This window comes from Cinclus cinclus, chromosome 6, assembly GCF_963662255.1.
Source record: "Cinclus cinclus chromosome 6, bCinCin1.1, whole genome shotgun sequence".
Classification (NCBI taxonomy): Eukaryota; Metazoa; Chordata; class Aves; order Passeriformes; family Cinclidae; genus Cinclus; species Cinclus cinclus.
The window spans coordinates 27,115,051-27,131,104 of NC_085051.1; the positions used below are offsets into that span (position 1 = coordinate 27,115,051).

Genomic DNA, 16,054 nt, shown 5'->3' on the forward strand with positions numbered 1-16,054 from the left:
GATAAATTGTTCAGTTGGCATTGATTGTGTGTGAAGAACACATGACTTTAATCGAATTAATAATAAGAGTTGCAGAAAGCTATTGAGACTGAGAAGCAGCATAATGACAGTTAACTGGAAAGAGATCCCTGAGAGCAAAGCAAAACTGAGTACCACTAATGAAAGTTTTCTATCTTCCTGGGCAGCTCTCAAACTGGTCTGACAAAATGACTTTGGAAAGAGAAATTTTGTTGATATAGGCTTCCTTAAACAGGTCTTCAGCACCATTTCAGCAAGACCATCTTGAGACATCAACTCATTTGCAAAGAAGTTGTTTCTTTCTACTTGAATGGTGGGGGGGAAAAGGCACTAGCCAAAAATGAGCTTGGATTAAAAAAAAAAAACAAAAAAACTCAGGCAGTCATGGAAAAGCTATCCTAGATTTGGCTTTGGGTGCTTTTATTTGGAGGGCATTGTTGTTTGGTAAGATTCTGAGTTAATCACCACCACAAGGTGACAGCTTTTTACAGTCAGTTTAAATCTACAGGCTAGGTTTTCTGTCTCCCAACTCTGCTTCCTCCCTAAGAACAGCTGTCAGCATCTGTTGACATTACTAAAGAGTTCCACAAGTAATTAATCCCTAATTTAATGGCTGTATTTAGACATGCTCTAACCTATCCTACAGAATCTTAATACCCTGCATGTCAAATGCCAATCCAAGACATTGCAGTAACAGACAGGTACATCCCCAATACAAGACAGTGATAGAACTGCCATTCTCCTTGGATGACAAAAAGTACTCAGCACACTGTTCTTTTTAGAAAGAAACAGACTGTGTCACCAGAAGACCACAATGCTAAGTATTTGAGCCTCATTTCAAGTAGGTATCTCCAGCTTCATGTAAATGGAAAACACTTCCAAAGTGTATATAGCTATAAATACGAGAATTCTGGTGTAAGGTAGATTAGGACTCAAAGCCAGAGTCATTTATGATCTGGATTTCTACGTTTATCATCCGTCATTGCCAGGGTGTGATCCTGTCTGCCACTGCTGAGAGCGCAGACTGCCTGTTAACATTCTGAGGTGTAAATACTGCAAGCAAGGAAGTACCTACTACTCTCTTCAGGTACTTGTTTCTTCATATCATAACCACTTTGAGCTGTCAGATTTTTACCATAGTGCAGCCTACCTGTTGTTTCATGCCTCTTGTTTGTCTACTCAAACTAACTTAGGCTGCTCCACATAAATCCCTTTCTTTTTAGATTTTTACTTGTAACAAAGTACTCATTTGTTTATTTTCACATTTCAAGGCTTGTCTCAGTCAATCCCTTCAATTCACCAGTCATCATCAGTCATTTTGGTGGCTCAAGTTCAGTCCTTGCAGATCTGCAACTGCTGGCATGTGCTTAGGTGTTCATCCCAAATGCAAGTGCAGAAACTCCTGAATCTTTCCCCAGGAGTGTTCCTGTGCATGGGCATGTGCTTTGCTCTCTCCACCCCCGAGAACAGGCACCCCCAAAACACGATCCATAGCTACCTGACAAAAGGGAGTAGAAGGAGGATCAATTCGGTGACCTGCTCCCGGATAACTCAGGAGTTCAAAGTTCTCTTTCCCGTGCTGGCGTAGACGCTTGATTGCCAGCTCAGCATATAAGGAGCTCTTCCACATCCGATCATCTTCCCCCACCACTAAGAGAAAGTGGCCTTCTGCTTTTTCAATGGGGATCACACTAGGAGAATTAGCAGGATTTGTTGGGTCATCCAGAGCTTCAAAAATGTCAAATACACCAGAGTCAGAGACACTGACTTTCTTCATATCAAAACGCAGCCCGGGCAGAGTCATGTCACCATAATGGAGGTCTGCAACTGTGTTTGAACTACAGCCAGAGATTGAGACAGCAGCCACCACCTCTGGCAGGAAGGTGATCATGGAGAGTGCCAATTCTGCCCCTTTCCCAGTCCCAATCACTCCAACTCCTGGTCCTTTCACCTTCAGATAAAATAGGGGGTGGAGAAGAGAGGAAGAAAGGAATAAAGGAAGCATACATTATAATGGGATTAGCCATTAATTGACTTTGGAGATGGTTTATTAAAAACACTCAGGTTAATTATTGATGCAATCTGTTGGAAAGTGACAGTCTGGACCCAGGCTCCTTCTTCTGTTTACAGTCTTATTTTTCAGAGACACCAAGAGATACCAAACCCCCCCAGAAATGCAGACAGGCACATGACATACCATCACTCGATCCTTACCTGGTCCCTACTAAATATGTTAATGCAAATTTTTTTCTCATTTTCCTAAAACAGGTAACAGGAAATTCAAGCCCAGTCTACTGTTTCATATGTCTCAGGAAAGTAAAGTAACTTCACAAATAGCATCTGAAGGATTAAATAAGTAGCATTTGCCTTGTCCTTTTCTAGCCTGGAAAGTAAAACTGAAAGCAACATCCCACATCATCAAATTCATTCTTTCAACTACTATTGAGCAGTGTTGCATCATCCTCTCAAAACTAAATGCTTTCACATAAAAAAAAAAACAAACCCAATATTTTTATCACCACTGGTCCTGTTTAGAGGGTACTCCAGCATTCACTATCCTACTGATCAGCAAGCTTCTAGCTCCAGCAAGAATTTAACAGACATTTCGTACTGGTAGAAATCCACTCTCCCCAGTCATATGTGTCAGCCACTTTTGGGCCTGAGCTTGCCCAGAAGAAACTGATATTCAAATATAAAAATAACAATCACCACTACCACCACTTTGGCATAACTGCTAAATCCTCCCTAGTCCTAAGAGATCTCTCATTGCACTCACCTTTGGGTGACGCTGTAGAAACCTTGCTGCCTCCTCAAAGTACTCAAGTTTTAATTCTTTCATGACCCTAGGAAGATCTTCAAAGTCAAAATATGGCAAAGAAAGAGCAGCAAAACCACGGGTAGCCAGGAGACTGGATCTAAATTCAATCAAGCCTCCTTCATCACCATACATGTCAATCACTCCTGGAAAGGGACCATCCCCTATATTAAAGAGAGGAGATACAGAGGAAAAGTCATCAAACAGGACACAAAAATCTATCCGGTGAAGAGTGAACAACAAAATACAAAGTGCTTGAGACAGTTGCTATTAATAGTCATTATTTTTCCATTTGCACAGCTGAGATTTAAGAGAACCAGTGCTGTATCCACTTCAGGTATTTCAAACTAAGAGGCGGCCCAGGTCCTTACATTCCTGTAAAAAATACATGAAGTTACAGGTTTTGCTTTTTAAAAACAAAACAAAAACCCCCATCAACTGTTCTAAATGTACTTTTCCATGGTCTTAACCTCCTGCCCCCAGACCAATAATACACCAAATCAGCTATTTTCCTACAAAGTTACATCTTAATTGCAAGTGCAAACTCATGCATAATGAGGCAAGAACACTGAGCCCTTGAAGTGAATTCTACAAAACTTATGTAAACTCCATAATAAACTGCATTGAGCAAAGCCCAACAAATATAACCCATTGTTAAAATCAACTGGATTTACTATCTGTATCTCCACATCAGCACTGTAAGACTTGGCAGAAGAACTGCTCCTGCAGATGTGACAGGACAGAAGGCAGAACTAAGAGCTGTATAGATGCAGTTGTGTGTGCATGACTGAAGTACAGATAAACGTGCATGCATACGTGTATAACATATCCCACCAAACTACAGAAATAATCAGAGCCACAACTTTAAACAGCTGTGCTTCTGCAGCCAAGGCCATGTTGTAACATGCTTGTATGCCAAGCCAGGAGATCTTAGGTTAAAAGGCTAAAGATGCTACTTAGTGGAGCTTTAGAGACCCCAAGCAAGCAATTTTGGTTTTCTTTTTTTTTTTTTTCACCTGAACACCAGATGTCACATCTGAAGTGCCCCAACCCAGCTCATTACAACTATCTCAGCACAAAGAGGACATGCTTGTTGCAAGAGCGTATGAACTCTCTGACACTACCTGTATGTGCTAAAGTCTCTGGCATTCCAACACACTTGAGAAAAGGAAGTTTTGTATAAGACATGCTAAATGTATAAGACATAAATTAAAGCATTAAGAAGTCAGAAAGACTGAAACATGCTTTTGGGCTCTTACTCATTCAGTTCTGATTTTTTTTTCATTGAAGTTAAATACTCTATTGAGAGAAAATATGTTGGGATAAATTTATTATAATGCTATGATCAGCAGGAACCGTCAGTTAGCAGCGGCCAGCCTAGATGGCAAGAAAATATGTATTCAATCATCAGTCCTACCTGGAAAGCTTTCTAGCAAGAGCATGTAATCTGAACACAGTCATAGATGAATGTGCTTCTCTCTCATGAAGACACCCTTAAACTTGCACAAGGATCCTGGACTGCCTGAGTGCCTACACATGCCCAAGTATACGGTTCCAGCAGAACTCACTAAAAAGCAGGATAAAATGGGCTAGACAACTTTACCAACATTTAAAAACAAACAAACCTCCACATCTGTAACTCTTATGCCTGAACTGAGAAATCGCTTTCATGCTAAAAGTACATCATAAGTCCACTCATATCCTCTCACTTTTACTAAGAATGCTTCACATTTAAGATTCCTACCTTACAAATATTAACATTTTTTTGTCCCTGGAGCAAAGAAGGGTATGGTTGTAATGCTGTAACTGGATCCTCCATCATGACAGATGGCAACATCATTTAAGCAATGATTCCAAACTTTTCCACACTATTACAATGCCAGACTTTCTAAAGGGGAAAATGCAGTTTCATCTTGCAGATCTCTGGATTCCCACTGAGCTCAGCAGAAATCAAACTCATCCTCTAAGGCAGGATAGATCAAAACCAACATCTCAGAGATGGAAAATCCAGCATGCTGACTAAACATCTGAAATTCAAAGTTCAATCTCTGTTGTTTTTTTCCTCAGTGGACTTTGGAACCGTATCTAAATGTATAAAAAAAAAAAACCTTTGGCTTGGAATGAAAATACTTAAATACTTAATAAGTGTAGTGATACAGGAGTTGCTGAACAAAGTAGTTTTAAATTAGAGGTAACGTGGAGCGCAGTTCCAGTACCCACGACACTCAAGGAATTATAATAAGTTTAACTCCTAGCTCAGGTGTACAAATACAATCACTGGTGTAAGGTTTTGTTTTCAAACACCACTCACAGACCACCAGAATATCCGATCTCTTAAAGCACAGCCATCTGATAAGCAGAACAGGAGAACTTGCTCATAAATACATTTTGGTTTTATACCACAAAAGTAACCCAACTACTAACTCTAGTAACTCTGTAGTAACAGAGGTGAGATATGTGTATTTTCTAGAATCTCATCTGCTGCTCCGCTTCCTGGTTTGTGTTTCACAGGGAAGAAAAGTACCTTAATTCAGTCCTACTTAGGGTAAAATCCTTGGGACATTCAGCACATGCTCAAACAATGAAGCACATCAGCTTTTCTGGATGTTATATTCTGGTACTCCAGAGCAAACATCAAACCTACTGAAAAACCACAGGCCGAGCACAGCGATGAAGTAAATAAACTCTACAAGCCCTGTTCTCGTTTAGCCGCGGCCCGTCCCGCAAGAGCCGCCTCCGTGCCCGCCCTGCTCGGTGCCGCCGAGAAGGACCAGGCGGGCTGGCCAAGCACAAGCCGGACGCTGCCGCGACGAGCACCTGGGCTATCTCCTTAAGCGTTCAGGGCCACCTGTCCTGCAGGGCGGCGTTCGGCTCTTAGGGAACGCCGATTCCCCGGGTGATAGCCTCTTCAGGGGTTTGTTTTACGAGACTTTCCTTGCTCTGGTCAGAGACGGCGGAGCGTCCCGCCGGCCTCGGGGAGAAGGTCTCGGGCCGGGGCACTCACCCGGCGGCAGGAAAAGGGAGCCCCTTACGACTCCTTCCTTCAGCCGGATCCTCCGCACGCCGGGGGCCGTGAATAATCTCTGCACCTCGGCCTTGGCCACCACGGGCCCGGGCATGGAACCGGGCGGGCTGTGGCCTTGGTGGACCAACACCTCCACCTTCATCGGGGCGCCGGTGCTGCGGGGAACGAGCCGCTGGTACGGCTTCTCCATGCCGGCGGGGGCGAGGCTCCAAAAGAGCCCCATGGGCTCCACGCCGGTGTAGTCCCCGCCGTGGGAGGCGTCCGTGCCCAGGTGCAGCTCCCCGCGGCTGTCCGCCCGGTAGTGCGCGCACGACTGGAAGAGGCAGCCGCGGTCATCGGCCGCCACCGCCCGCAGGGTCACCGGCTGCCCCGGGCTCAGCCCCGCCACCCGCGTCTCTACCCGCTCGTCCGCCGGGCCCGCGGCGGGGGACACGGCCAGGCTGGCAACCCACCGGGCCGGCGGGGTGCGCAGCAGGGCCCGGGCCGGGGCGGCGGCCAGCGCTCTCCACATGGCGGCGGCACTGGCGGGTGCGCGGTGCGGCCGCGCCGCCCGCAATATCGGTACCGCGGCCGCCGCCCCCTCCAGGCGGCCCCAATAGAGAGCAGAGCCCCTCCCCGCCCCCCAGCCCCGGAAGGCCGCCAGCGCCGGGCCGCTCCCGCCTCCCTAAACCATCCAACCGACAGAAGTAGAGAGCCGTGGGCCGCGGTTAAAGTGTCACTTTAATCCATTACAAGTAGGGTGATGCAAAACGTACAAACGGGCAACAGCAGAGGCCGGGTACGGGCTGCAGGCACCGGCGGCTACAACGTGTTCGGACACACAGTGCAAATGCGCCGGCGGCACCCAGCGCCTTCTCCTTCAACCCCGGGCTTGGGTACCAAGTTACTGTCGATGCCCGGCGGGGCTGAGCGCTCACCCCGCTGCACAGGTGTGCAGCCGGAGCCCCGCTCCGCCACAGCGGGCCGGTCGCCCTCCGGCCCCTTCCAGGCCGCCTCATGCCCGCACGGCCTCATGGAACCGCCGTGCCAGCCCCGCAGCCGGGCTGCTCTCAGCAGCCCTTAGGAGCTGACAGCTGAAAAGGCATTTGGGGAATGTACGGCAGGGAGCTCCGACAGTGCTGCGGATCTCCACAGCTATACCCTGCCATGCTGAGGAGACACCCGTGGGCGGCTCCAGGACGGTAACTAAGGGGACCTGTTCTTTCTTCACGCTTACGAACTTCCACAGACCGTTTAAATGTTTCTACTGTATGCGCTCAGAACATCACATCAAGCTACGGCCTATTGGTTGCCTATAAGTGTGAAGTGTTACCTGAGGGTGCAGGCACAGTACTGCTGCTTTTGGTAAGTGAAATATTAGATATTTTTAAGGCAGTTGCATTTTAGTGGTTTGGGAGAAGGGGAAGGATCAACAGAAGAAGGAGAAGTGCACAGGGAGAACAGAAAGATTACTGGAGGCAGATTACTGCTTTCAGAAAAACTAGAATACTGGAATTAGAACACAAAGCTCGAAAATGGCATGTATTTCCTCTGAGAAGGCCAAGGCATATTTTCATTCCAGTTCTCAGCTTGGATGAGTTACTACCACTTCAATTCACACTCAAAGCACACATAGCCTCATCACCATTTGTTTTCCACAACTTATAACCCTGTACTACATAAAACAGGAGGCCAAGACCTCTAACCAAGATTAGAGGAGGGTGTAAAAAGGAAGCTGCTTTCTTGCTTTCACCCACCATCATCCTCCAAGAAACCTAATAGCTTATTCTTCTCTGACGTTCCTTGTTCTCATTCTGAACCATCAGACAAAACAATTTAACAAAACCAGCATCTTCATTAGTAACAGTAACCTAATTCATATCACAGCTTACTGGATGGCTTGCCTGTGAGGTGTTTACGAAAGAAAGCTTGGATCTGCTGCCAAGCATCTATCTGTGCCTCACAGTGTGCCTTGGGCTCCCCTCCCCACATCACAGGCTTGCCAAATAGCAGGTGCATTGAGGCTGCACACATCGGGAAAAAGGGAGGTTCAATGTAGTGTCCTGCTCCAGGATAACAGACTATCTCAGGCTTTTCTTTCCCATGAGCCTGCAAACGTTTGCTCCCCTCAACTGCAAAGAATTCACTTTTCCAGTTGTGATCATCCTGGCCAACAATGAACAAGAAGCAACACTCAGCCTTCTCCAAAGGGATAAAGCTTTGCTGGTCAGGCCCTTCTAGTGGGTTGTTCAGTACATCAATAATATCAACAATCCCGGATTTGCCAATCTTGATGCGTTTTGTATTGGTACCAAGGGGTGGAATGGTGATGTCCTTATAGTGGAGCACTGCACCCACATTTGCCACCGAGCCGTTGATGAGGGCAGTGGCTGTGATGCCCTTTAGGAAGGAGGCCATGGAGACACACAGGTCACCCCCCTTCGAGTGTCCAAGCAAACCAATTCCTGGACCTTTAACCTGGAGGTGAGAGAAGAGAAACCAAAAGCAATGAACCATGGCATGCCACTTCTTTAATATGTTGCCGTGTTTGCAGCTGTGTCTGCTTGTGCAGGTCTGTCCCAAATTTGGATCTCACCTACAGGCAACTGAGTTCCTGTGCGGAGGGCCCATGTCTGAGGGATCCTGGGCACTGTTCTGTGTTTGATTTATGATCCTAAGCCCTACTGAGACTGTGACATCATCCTAACAAAGCTACAGGGTTCAGTGCTGAAGCAGAGAGTATAGCTGTGCTTGCAAATGTGCAGTCACAGATTCACTTTATTTATATGCAGTTGAGAGAAGAAGAGGGGAAGCAGGGGAGGCGTCCTCTGCAACTGCTTACTTTCAGTGCAAAATGCTCAAAGTCAGCAACGACTACGATTTTGTCATCACTTATGCTAATGTATTTCTTATATTCAAGGTTCCCCTACTAAGCTGACATGGGGTAGCAGGCTCCACATGAGCTGCTCTCCCACTTCTCTAGAATGCTTGGTATCTAACTCACAGGAAGTAGTCTGAGGTAGCTTACTCATTTAAAGTTTACCTCAAATATATAATATATTAAAATACTTTTTCTAGGATAATTGTACAGTCCCCTATAGTCAATCTAGTCAAATGAAGAAAATTTTCATTTTCTTTCACACAAGGCAAATTAACTAGAATAAGAAAGTTAAATGAGCTTACTGGGTGCTGAAATTCTGTAAGGATACTGGAAGAAGGTTAGATAATACCACAACTCTTCAATATCCAGAGACTCTCAGGGGCAAATAGGGTCTGAGACAGCATCAAAATGTAATACCTTCTGCATCTTATCACCAGTGTAATAGGCTTCAAACCCACTGACACTGAAATATTGGAAGAGGGCAATCAGAAAATATGGCTGAAACTTTGCAACATATTAAAAACCCAGTGAGAATAGCAGTGGAGGTATTAATGGGAGGCAGTGGTACTGTACTGCTCTCAAGGGGGAAAAAATGCAAGGGGAAGCAATTTTCAGACTTTTTTGGGCAGGGAGGTGGCATGAGCAGTTAAGGGGACTAAAAAGCAGTCAAGACCTTTAACAACTACTCATCTTTCTGAGGCTGAGGAAGGTATTTCTTTTCATTCTCCAGAGAAACCAAGTGTTGGTTTGTGCAATTCCAGCTACGGTCACTCACAGCTATTTATAAGGAGATGCACAATTGAGCAGGGTTCTCTTCCAAGAGGTGCTGAATTAGAAGGATCCCTAAGTGCACAACTAGCTACTAAAACCCACACTTATCAAATACCAACATTTGGAGTGATTTTAACAGCTTATAAAACACACAGCATCAAATGTGTATGTATCAAATGTGTATCAAATTATGTGCTCCACAGATGAAAAAGACATTTAGTTCTGAAGGACATTCTACAGAGCATAAATCTAAAATCTCCACTGAAAGTCCAGTAAGCCTCCAGGAAACTAGCACCCTAGTTACGACACCCTAGTTACGACACGAATGAAGTAGAAATTACCAGTATGTGACCAAAGTGTCACTGTTTCACCTGGCCAGTTCAAAAGGAAGAGTTGGAATAATCTGCCAGAGACCCATTGTAACGGGACTTAAAGATATAAAACAAATGAATAACAGCCAACTCAACTGCAATGCTATTTTAAGTACAGCTGCTCTGCCCCATCTGCAGTCTGACAGGACCTAACTAATGAGAGTTCACTGTAGTGACAGTCAATGAACAAACCAACCTGGGCGTGTTGTAACATATAGTTTACAGCTTCTTCAAAATATTCTAGGTGGAATTCCTTCATCCCTTTGGGGAGATCTTCATAGCTGTAGAAAGCCAGAGCCAGCACAGCAAAGCCGTGGTTGGCCAGCAGGCATGCCCTGTATTCAGGGAGTCCTCCTCCAGTTCCATACAAGTCAATAATTCCCGGAAAGGGGCCACTTCCTGAGAGAGACCACATAACAGCACACGTTAACCCACAATTTTTAATCTATATTCCAAATTCATAGAGCTGGAAACATGTCTTTAAAAATAAAATTAACAGCAGCATTATGGTATTGAGGGTCCTAAATTACTGTGACAGTTTTAATAAAATGACTACATTGCTTCAAGATTAAACAAACTAGCACAAATTAGCAGGCCTGCTAATGTTTTAGATAACATCAGGAAACAGGCAGCTGGAAGAGAAGGGATCTTTTGACAGTCATAACTAGTTCTCTGTATCATGTAAATTTACTGCAAATGTATTAAGCTCTGCTTCAAAAATATCCAGAAGGCTTCTTAGTGCATTTCTCTGAAGGCCGATTTAAAAAAACCTCATCTTCTGATGGGTCCAGCTTCTCAATTTTAGTGTAAATGCACCTCAGTCATTTATTCTGGGATTAAGAGAAGAAAGTATTTGCAACCAGCCTTGCTTACCTGGTAAGGGAAGCATTACATTAGGTTCATCATGGGACAGGGACTGAAGTCCAGAAGGACTGAGAGGGATTGCTGCCAAGTACTAACCAAGTATGGAAAGGAGGAGGCCAAGAGGGAGACTTCCATTCCTGCTCCGGAGGGACGGTGAAGCATCCCTCAGGTGTCTGCAGACTAACATCAAACCTGGGTAACAAGCAAGAACTAGAAATTCACCTCCAGCCTCAAGGAGACAGATGAAGTCAGAGCAGTCAGAGCCTGCTGACTTGGTTGGCACTGGCTGGCAGGGCACTGGCTGGCACAGCACGTGTGGTTTTAGCACTGTCATGAAAAACTTATCCAAGACAGACAGGAAAGAAAGGGGAGAGGGGAAGGCACATGATACATAGAAGAGCTCCTTGAGTACACGGAGTTCCAGAGACACACTTGGTGAAAACCTCTGTATCACAGCGGGAACGAAAGGAGGGATGTGGTGGGGGTGTGGCTACTACAGAACCAAGTTAATGCAAGAGATGAGGTTTCCTACAGAAAACTAGCAGAAATCTGGACAGCTGATGGAAGGACAAGACAGCATTTGTCAGGCAATCTGAAAACCTCACTGCCAGGGCAACTCTGACCAATGTCTTCCTTGACCTTCTAGTCATAAACAGGGAAGAAATGGTGACAAATGTGGCAGCAAAAGGCAACCTGGGGTACAGCAATTTAGGACATTACTAAGTTAAGGATGTGTGGAGAGGCTGGAAAGCGAAGCCACAGGCTTAAACTCTACAGTTTAGGAGAGCGGTGTTCCACTTACTCAAAAGAATTACCACCTGAATTTCCAGGAAAACAGCCAGGTAGAGGAAAGGTACCTTGAAAACTGGCTGATTCCACCTCCCATGGCATTTAGGAAGGAAAAGTGTACTGTGATTAATGCCTTCATGTCCAATAGAAGTCAGTTAAAGAAACACACATGTGCTTCACCACATGCAGCTGCTCTGTGTGAGGAGTACGGCCAGTAGATCAAAGCTGGCTGGGCTGATCAGGCCACTTCTTGAAGAGTGTCCAGTGCCGACTGGCGAGACGCAGCTCCCCCCTGTCCTCTGCCTGCTACGGGACTCCAGGGGAGCCTGGAGGCGGTCTGGCTGCGGGCCTGGGAATGCGGGGCCGAAAGCAGAGGCAGCACACTGGGGGCAGGAGCCCGGCACAGCCGGTACTCACCGGGGGGCAGGAAAAGCGTCGCCCGGATCCTCCCTTCTCGCACCGGGACTCTCCGCACCCCGTCCCGCAGGAACGCCCGCTCGTGCTGCGCCTGGGCCAGGAGCTGCCCGGGGCGCTCCCCGTGGCCCTCGAACACCTCCAGCTGCAGGAGGAAGGGGCTCTGCACGTCCCGCTTTACCAGCCGCCAGAAAGGCTTCTGGGGCTGCAAAGCCCAGAGCAGCCCCATGGGCTCCAGGCCGGAGAAGCTGCCTCCCGGCAGCGCAGGACAGCGGGCGAGGTCCAGCTCCCCGTCGTCGCCCGCCTGGTAGCGGGCACTGGCCTGGAAGAGCTCTCCGGTCTCGTCCCGCAAGGACGTTCGCAGCGTGACCTGCTGCCGCGGGCCGAGGCCCTGCACGGCGATGGCCAGCGGCTCATCGAAGAGGCTGCGGGCGGCGGGCGACAGGCGGATGGAGGGGGCCATGGAGCAGAGTCCCTGGGCCGGGGCTGTCCCGGGGCTCCGTGAGGCTGCGGGCGCGGGGCCGGGCCAGGACAGCCGGCTCTGCCAGGTGCGGGAGCTGGTCCGGCACAGGGAGCGGGCACTGACCTGCCACATGCTCCGGAGCTGTCGGTCCCACCTCTGGGGGCGGTTTCTGGGGCAGATCCTTGCGGAACCAGGGCAGGGCGCGGGCCTGGAGGACGCTGGCACGCCCCGGTGGGGAGGAGCGGGGTGGCAGCTGCCTTGTCCCACCCTCTTGCTTCTCTCCTGCCTCCCTGCCTGCTAATTTCCGTGCCTCTCTAGTTCTTTGCGCGTTTGCATCCTCGTCTCCTCTTCTGTCTTCCCCCCGCTGCCTTCACCGGTTGTGGGAGGCTTCATCCAAAGGCTGCCTATCCTTGAAACCCATCTGGGCCTCGGCGAGTTCCTCGGTGTCCCCTCGAGCTCTCCCGGCCGGCCGGTGGCTGCGGGCAGGAGACGTGGGGAGGGGACGAGCAGATAGGGTGACGAGCCGCCGAGGAGAATCGCAGACGGAATTCACTGGACAGGGAAGGGCCGGTGTGGGACAGACCGCACAGAGATGGAACAGCTCTGCACGACACGGCCCAGCTGTGCTGTGCTGCTCAGGCAAGGCACCGCAGCGAGGGCCAGTCCCAGCCGAGGTAGGGAGAAGCCACGCCAGCAGTAGCTCGCCATGGCTTCTTGTCTCCTTGGCAGCCCAAGTCATGGACAATGTGGGTTATGTCTCCACCAGGCTCTGGCCCGGCCTAGCCAGCTGCACAGCCGGGTGTATTAGGAAGGATGATCGGGGTGGTCAGAGATGCAGGAGCAATAAGGGAGGAGCTCTTATACACACTAGGTAGGTAGGTCAGGAAACATCTGTCTCTTCTAGTAACAGATTGTGCAAAGATTTAAAAAAGAAGGTAACTCACTCCATCTTATGCATAGATGGATCTTCTGATGCAAAAGGAGCTGCAGAGGGAGAACTGTTTCCTGAAGCTCCAAGACTCTTCCTGGGAGATGCAGGCACCTCTGATGCCTTGCACTCTGAGCTCCTCATGTCTGTCTTAGATGTGTGAAAGAGGTGGAAGCATCTAAGGGAATCCTGAGTGTTGTCCTAATTGGAAATTCTGAGTGGTCAGAGATACTGGACGTCTCAGCAGTCTTCCATTCACCATGGAAATTACCCTTTCTCTCCAAATAGATGAGGTGTTCTGTCATCTAGCATTTGAGTATGTTGTCTGGTGTCCAGCTAGTGCTGAGATTAACACTCTGTGGCATACACTACTGGATCTGATCATGGGTTTGACCATATGCAGGAGCAGATGCTAAGGGAAAGGGTCCTGGACACTTCAGCAACATTTCTTCTCCAGGCTTGGTGGCACAAGAGCTGTGGAAGAAAGTGAAGGTAAGGAGGTTATGTGTCCATCTCCTATAGTCTTCTGTTCCCACCTGGGCAGCCTTTGATTCCAAGTTGCTGCAACCATTCTTGAGCCTTCACCCTGGGATGAGGAAGTAGTCAGGTTGCAAACCCTGCTTCTAACCAAAGCACAGCATGGCTTTCAAATTTCAGTCTCTTTATTATAATTCTTATCCATAACAAAGATTAAAATATTCCACATCATGTAGGAGAAGATCAAAATAGCTGTGAATTCAACAAAAGGGTTTTTTTGCGTGACATCTTGGGACCAGAAATATCCACAAGCCAGAGGACTTCCATCTGAAGGGAATATGGACAGAAGGCACAAAAGGCAAATGACCTCTCCCAAGGCTTAACAGAGACAGCCCAGCATCCTGGCTATAGCAGCCATTCTTACAGACTTCCAGCACAGAGGTCAGAGAAGTTTCCATTTGCAATGACACATTCACCATAGGGGCAGTGACATCCCTGCTCCGAAACTGTCATCAGAGACAATTGTCATCAGAGATAATTAGTATGACCTGAGGATGCATATAGAGACCACAGTGACATGGAAAGTGCTGTCAAGTATTAGAGGAATAGAAACCACCCAAGAAATGTAACTGTGCATTTTGCACATTGCCTGTTTTGTCAAAGGCTGATGCAAAAACCACTGTTCCTTTCCTTGACACTTGAGCAAAAAGGTTGAGGTGGGTATTATGGATGTGCAAAGTCATGGAAGATACTGTAGCTGTACTGGTACAGCTGTGACAAGGTTTGACCTGATAAATGTAGCAGAATTTATCAGATCTGATTGTTCAAAGTTGTGTGTTGCTTGCACATTATTTGTTGTACATTAGTTAACAATTAAATGGTTTGTGAAAAAAGCCTGGATCTGTGACCAAGCGTGAACCTGGGCTTTAGAATAAGCCCAGAGCTCCCCACCCAGGACAGCCCGCTTGTGAAAAACGGGGTGGCTTCCAATGCAGTACAAAGGGAAAAAGGGAGGGTCTATGCAGTGCCCTGTTCCAGGGTAGGAGAGAATCTGAAAATTTCCCTTCCCTTGAGCCTACAGAGCCTTGCAGACTTCAGTAGCATAATACTCACTGATGGAGTGTCTCAGGTCACGGAAGAGAAAGCTCCAGGGCTACCTTACTGCCACTTTTCAGTACCTGAAGGAGGCCTGTAAGATGGGGGCAAATTTACTAGTAGGGCAATGACTTTAAACTAAAAGGCAGTTTATACAGATTGGACATATGGTAGAAGTTTTTTACAATTAGGATGGTAAAATACTGTCCCAGATTGCCCAGAGAGGCGATGGATATCCCATACCTGGAAATAACCAAGATCAGCTTGGACAGGTCTCTGAGAAATCTGATCTAGTGGAAGATGTCCCTGCTTATTGCAGGGGCTTGGACTATATGACATTTAAGGTCCATTTCATCCCAAACTATTCTATGATACTATGATCTTCAAAAGGCAGCTGCACTCTCCAGACACTTGTTGATGCACAGTGTGCTTATTTGCTGTGGTGGAAGTTCCTACAGCAGGCCTGCTGGACTGGACACAGGCACAGGCACAGCTGCCACCCTCCTTCCTGGGTTTCTCACGCAGGCTCTGTCTTTTTTCCCTCAAATTCAGTCAAGATGCAGGCATGGGAACATCTCAGGCAGAGACAGCCCCACTAGCCCAGCACTGCTCTCCCAGCATCTTCTGGAACACGTCTTGCACCTTTTTGTGATGACAGCATCTGTCATGGCCATGAGCTGCTCCAAGACTTATGTTCCTCCCTCCCTCCTGCTCTGTCACATTCTCTTCTAGCCTACGCTCAGAGAGCTTTACCCATTCTAGGGCAGGCCCAAAGGTGTCAGACAGTGCTCCTGATTACATCTGTTATGAAACATCCTGGGCAGGAAAGGGCTAGAATGGGGACGCCCAGATGCTGAAAACATGACAAGGCTGAGAGGCAGCTGCTGGCTCTGAGGTTTGCCCCATGTGTACCAGGCTGGCCTGGAGGACATCTTCAAAATGGAGAAACCCAGAACAGCTGGTTCAGCTGGTGTGGGGTGATGATATTCACAAAGGAGGTGGCAGCCCTCCAGGTCTGACAGAAATGGTGCTCCCTGGCCCCTGGTTTTGTCCTCAAAAAGAAATTGGGGATGCAGGTGGCAGTTGATTGTACTCAGATGTTTTGGAGCAAGTGTGACTTTTCTGCTGAGGAGGGACAGGAGGCCCTCAAGGCCTTTTGACCAA

At 47.7% G+C, this 16,054-nt stretch overlaps 2 protein-coding genes across 3 annotated transcripts; both read right to left on the bottom strand.

Moving 5' to 3' along the window:
* Nucleotides 1-1,393: 1,393 nt before the first annotated feature.
* LOC134045289 (acyl-coenzyme A thioesterase 5-like) lies at nucleotides 1,394-6,369 on the bottom strand. Its single transcript, XM_062494992.1, has 3 exons — nucleotides 5,838-6,369; nucleotides 2,795-2,997; nucleotides 1,394-1,969 (listed from the first exon to the last, which is right to left on the bottom strand). The coding sequence occupies exons 1-3, from the start codon at nucleotides 6,367-6,369 to the stop codon at nucleotides 1,394-1,396; spliced, it is 1,311 nt and encodes a 436-aa protein (XP_062350976.1).
* A 1,349-nt stretch (nucleotides 6,370-7,718) lies between these two features.
* Nucleotides 7,719-12,405, bottom strand: LOC134045010 (acyl-coenzyme A thioesterase 1-like). 2 transcript variants are annotated; one of them, XM_062494563.1, is made up of 3 exons: nucleotides 11,931-12,405; nucleotides 10,057-10,259; nucleotides 7,719-8,315 (listed from the first exon to the last, which is right to left on the bottom strand). In XM_062494563.1, the coding sequence occupies exons 1-3, from the start codon at nucleotides 12,388-12,390 to the stop codon at nucleotides 7,719-7,721; spliced, it is 1,260 nt and encodes a 419-aa protein (XP_062350547.1). In that variant the 5' UTR covers nucleotides 12,391-12,405. The 2 variants fall into 2 exon arrangements, with proteins under 2 accessions (XP_062350547.1, XP_062350548.1); XM_062494564.1 differs by having other exon boundaries at nucleotides 10,057-10,255; nucleotides 11,927-12,390.
* Between the last annotated feature and the right edge of the window lie 3,649 nt (nucleotides 12,406-16,054).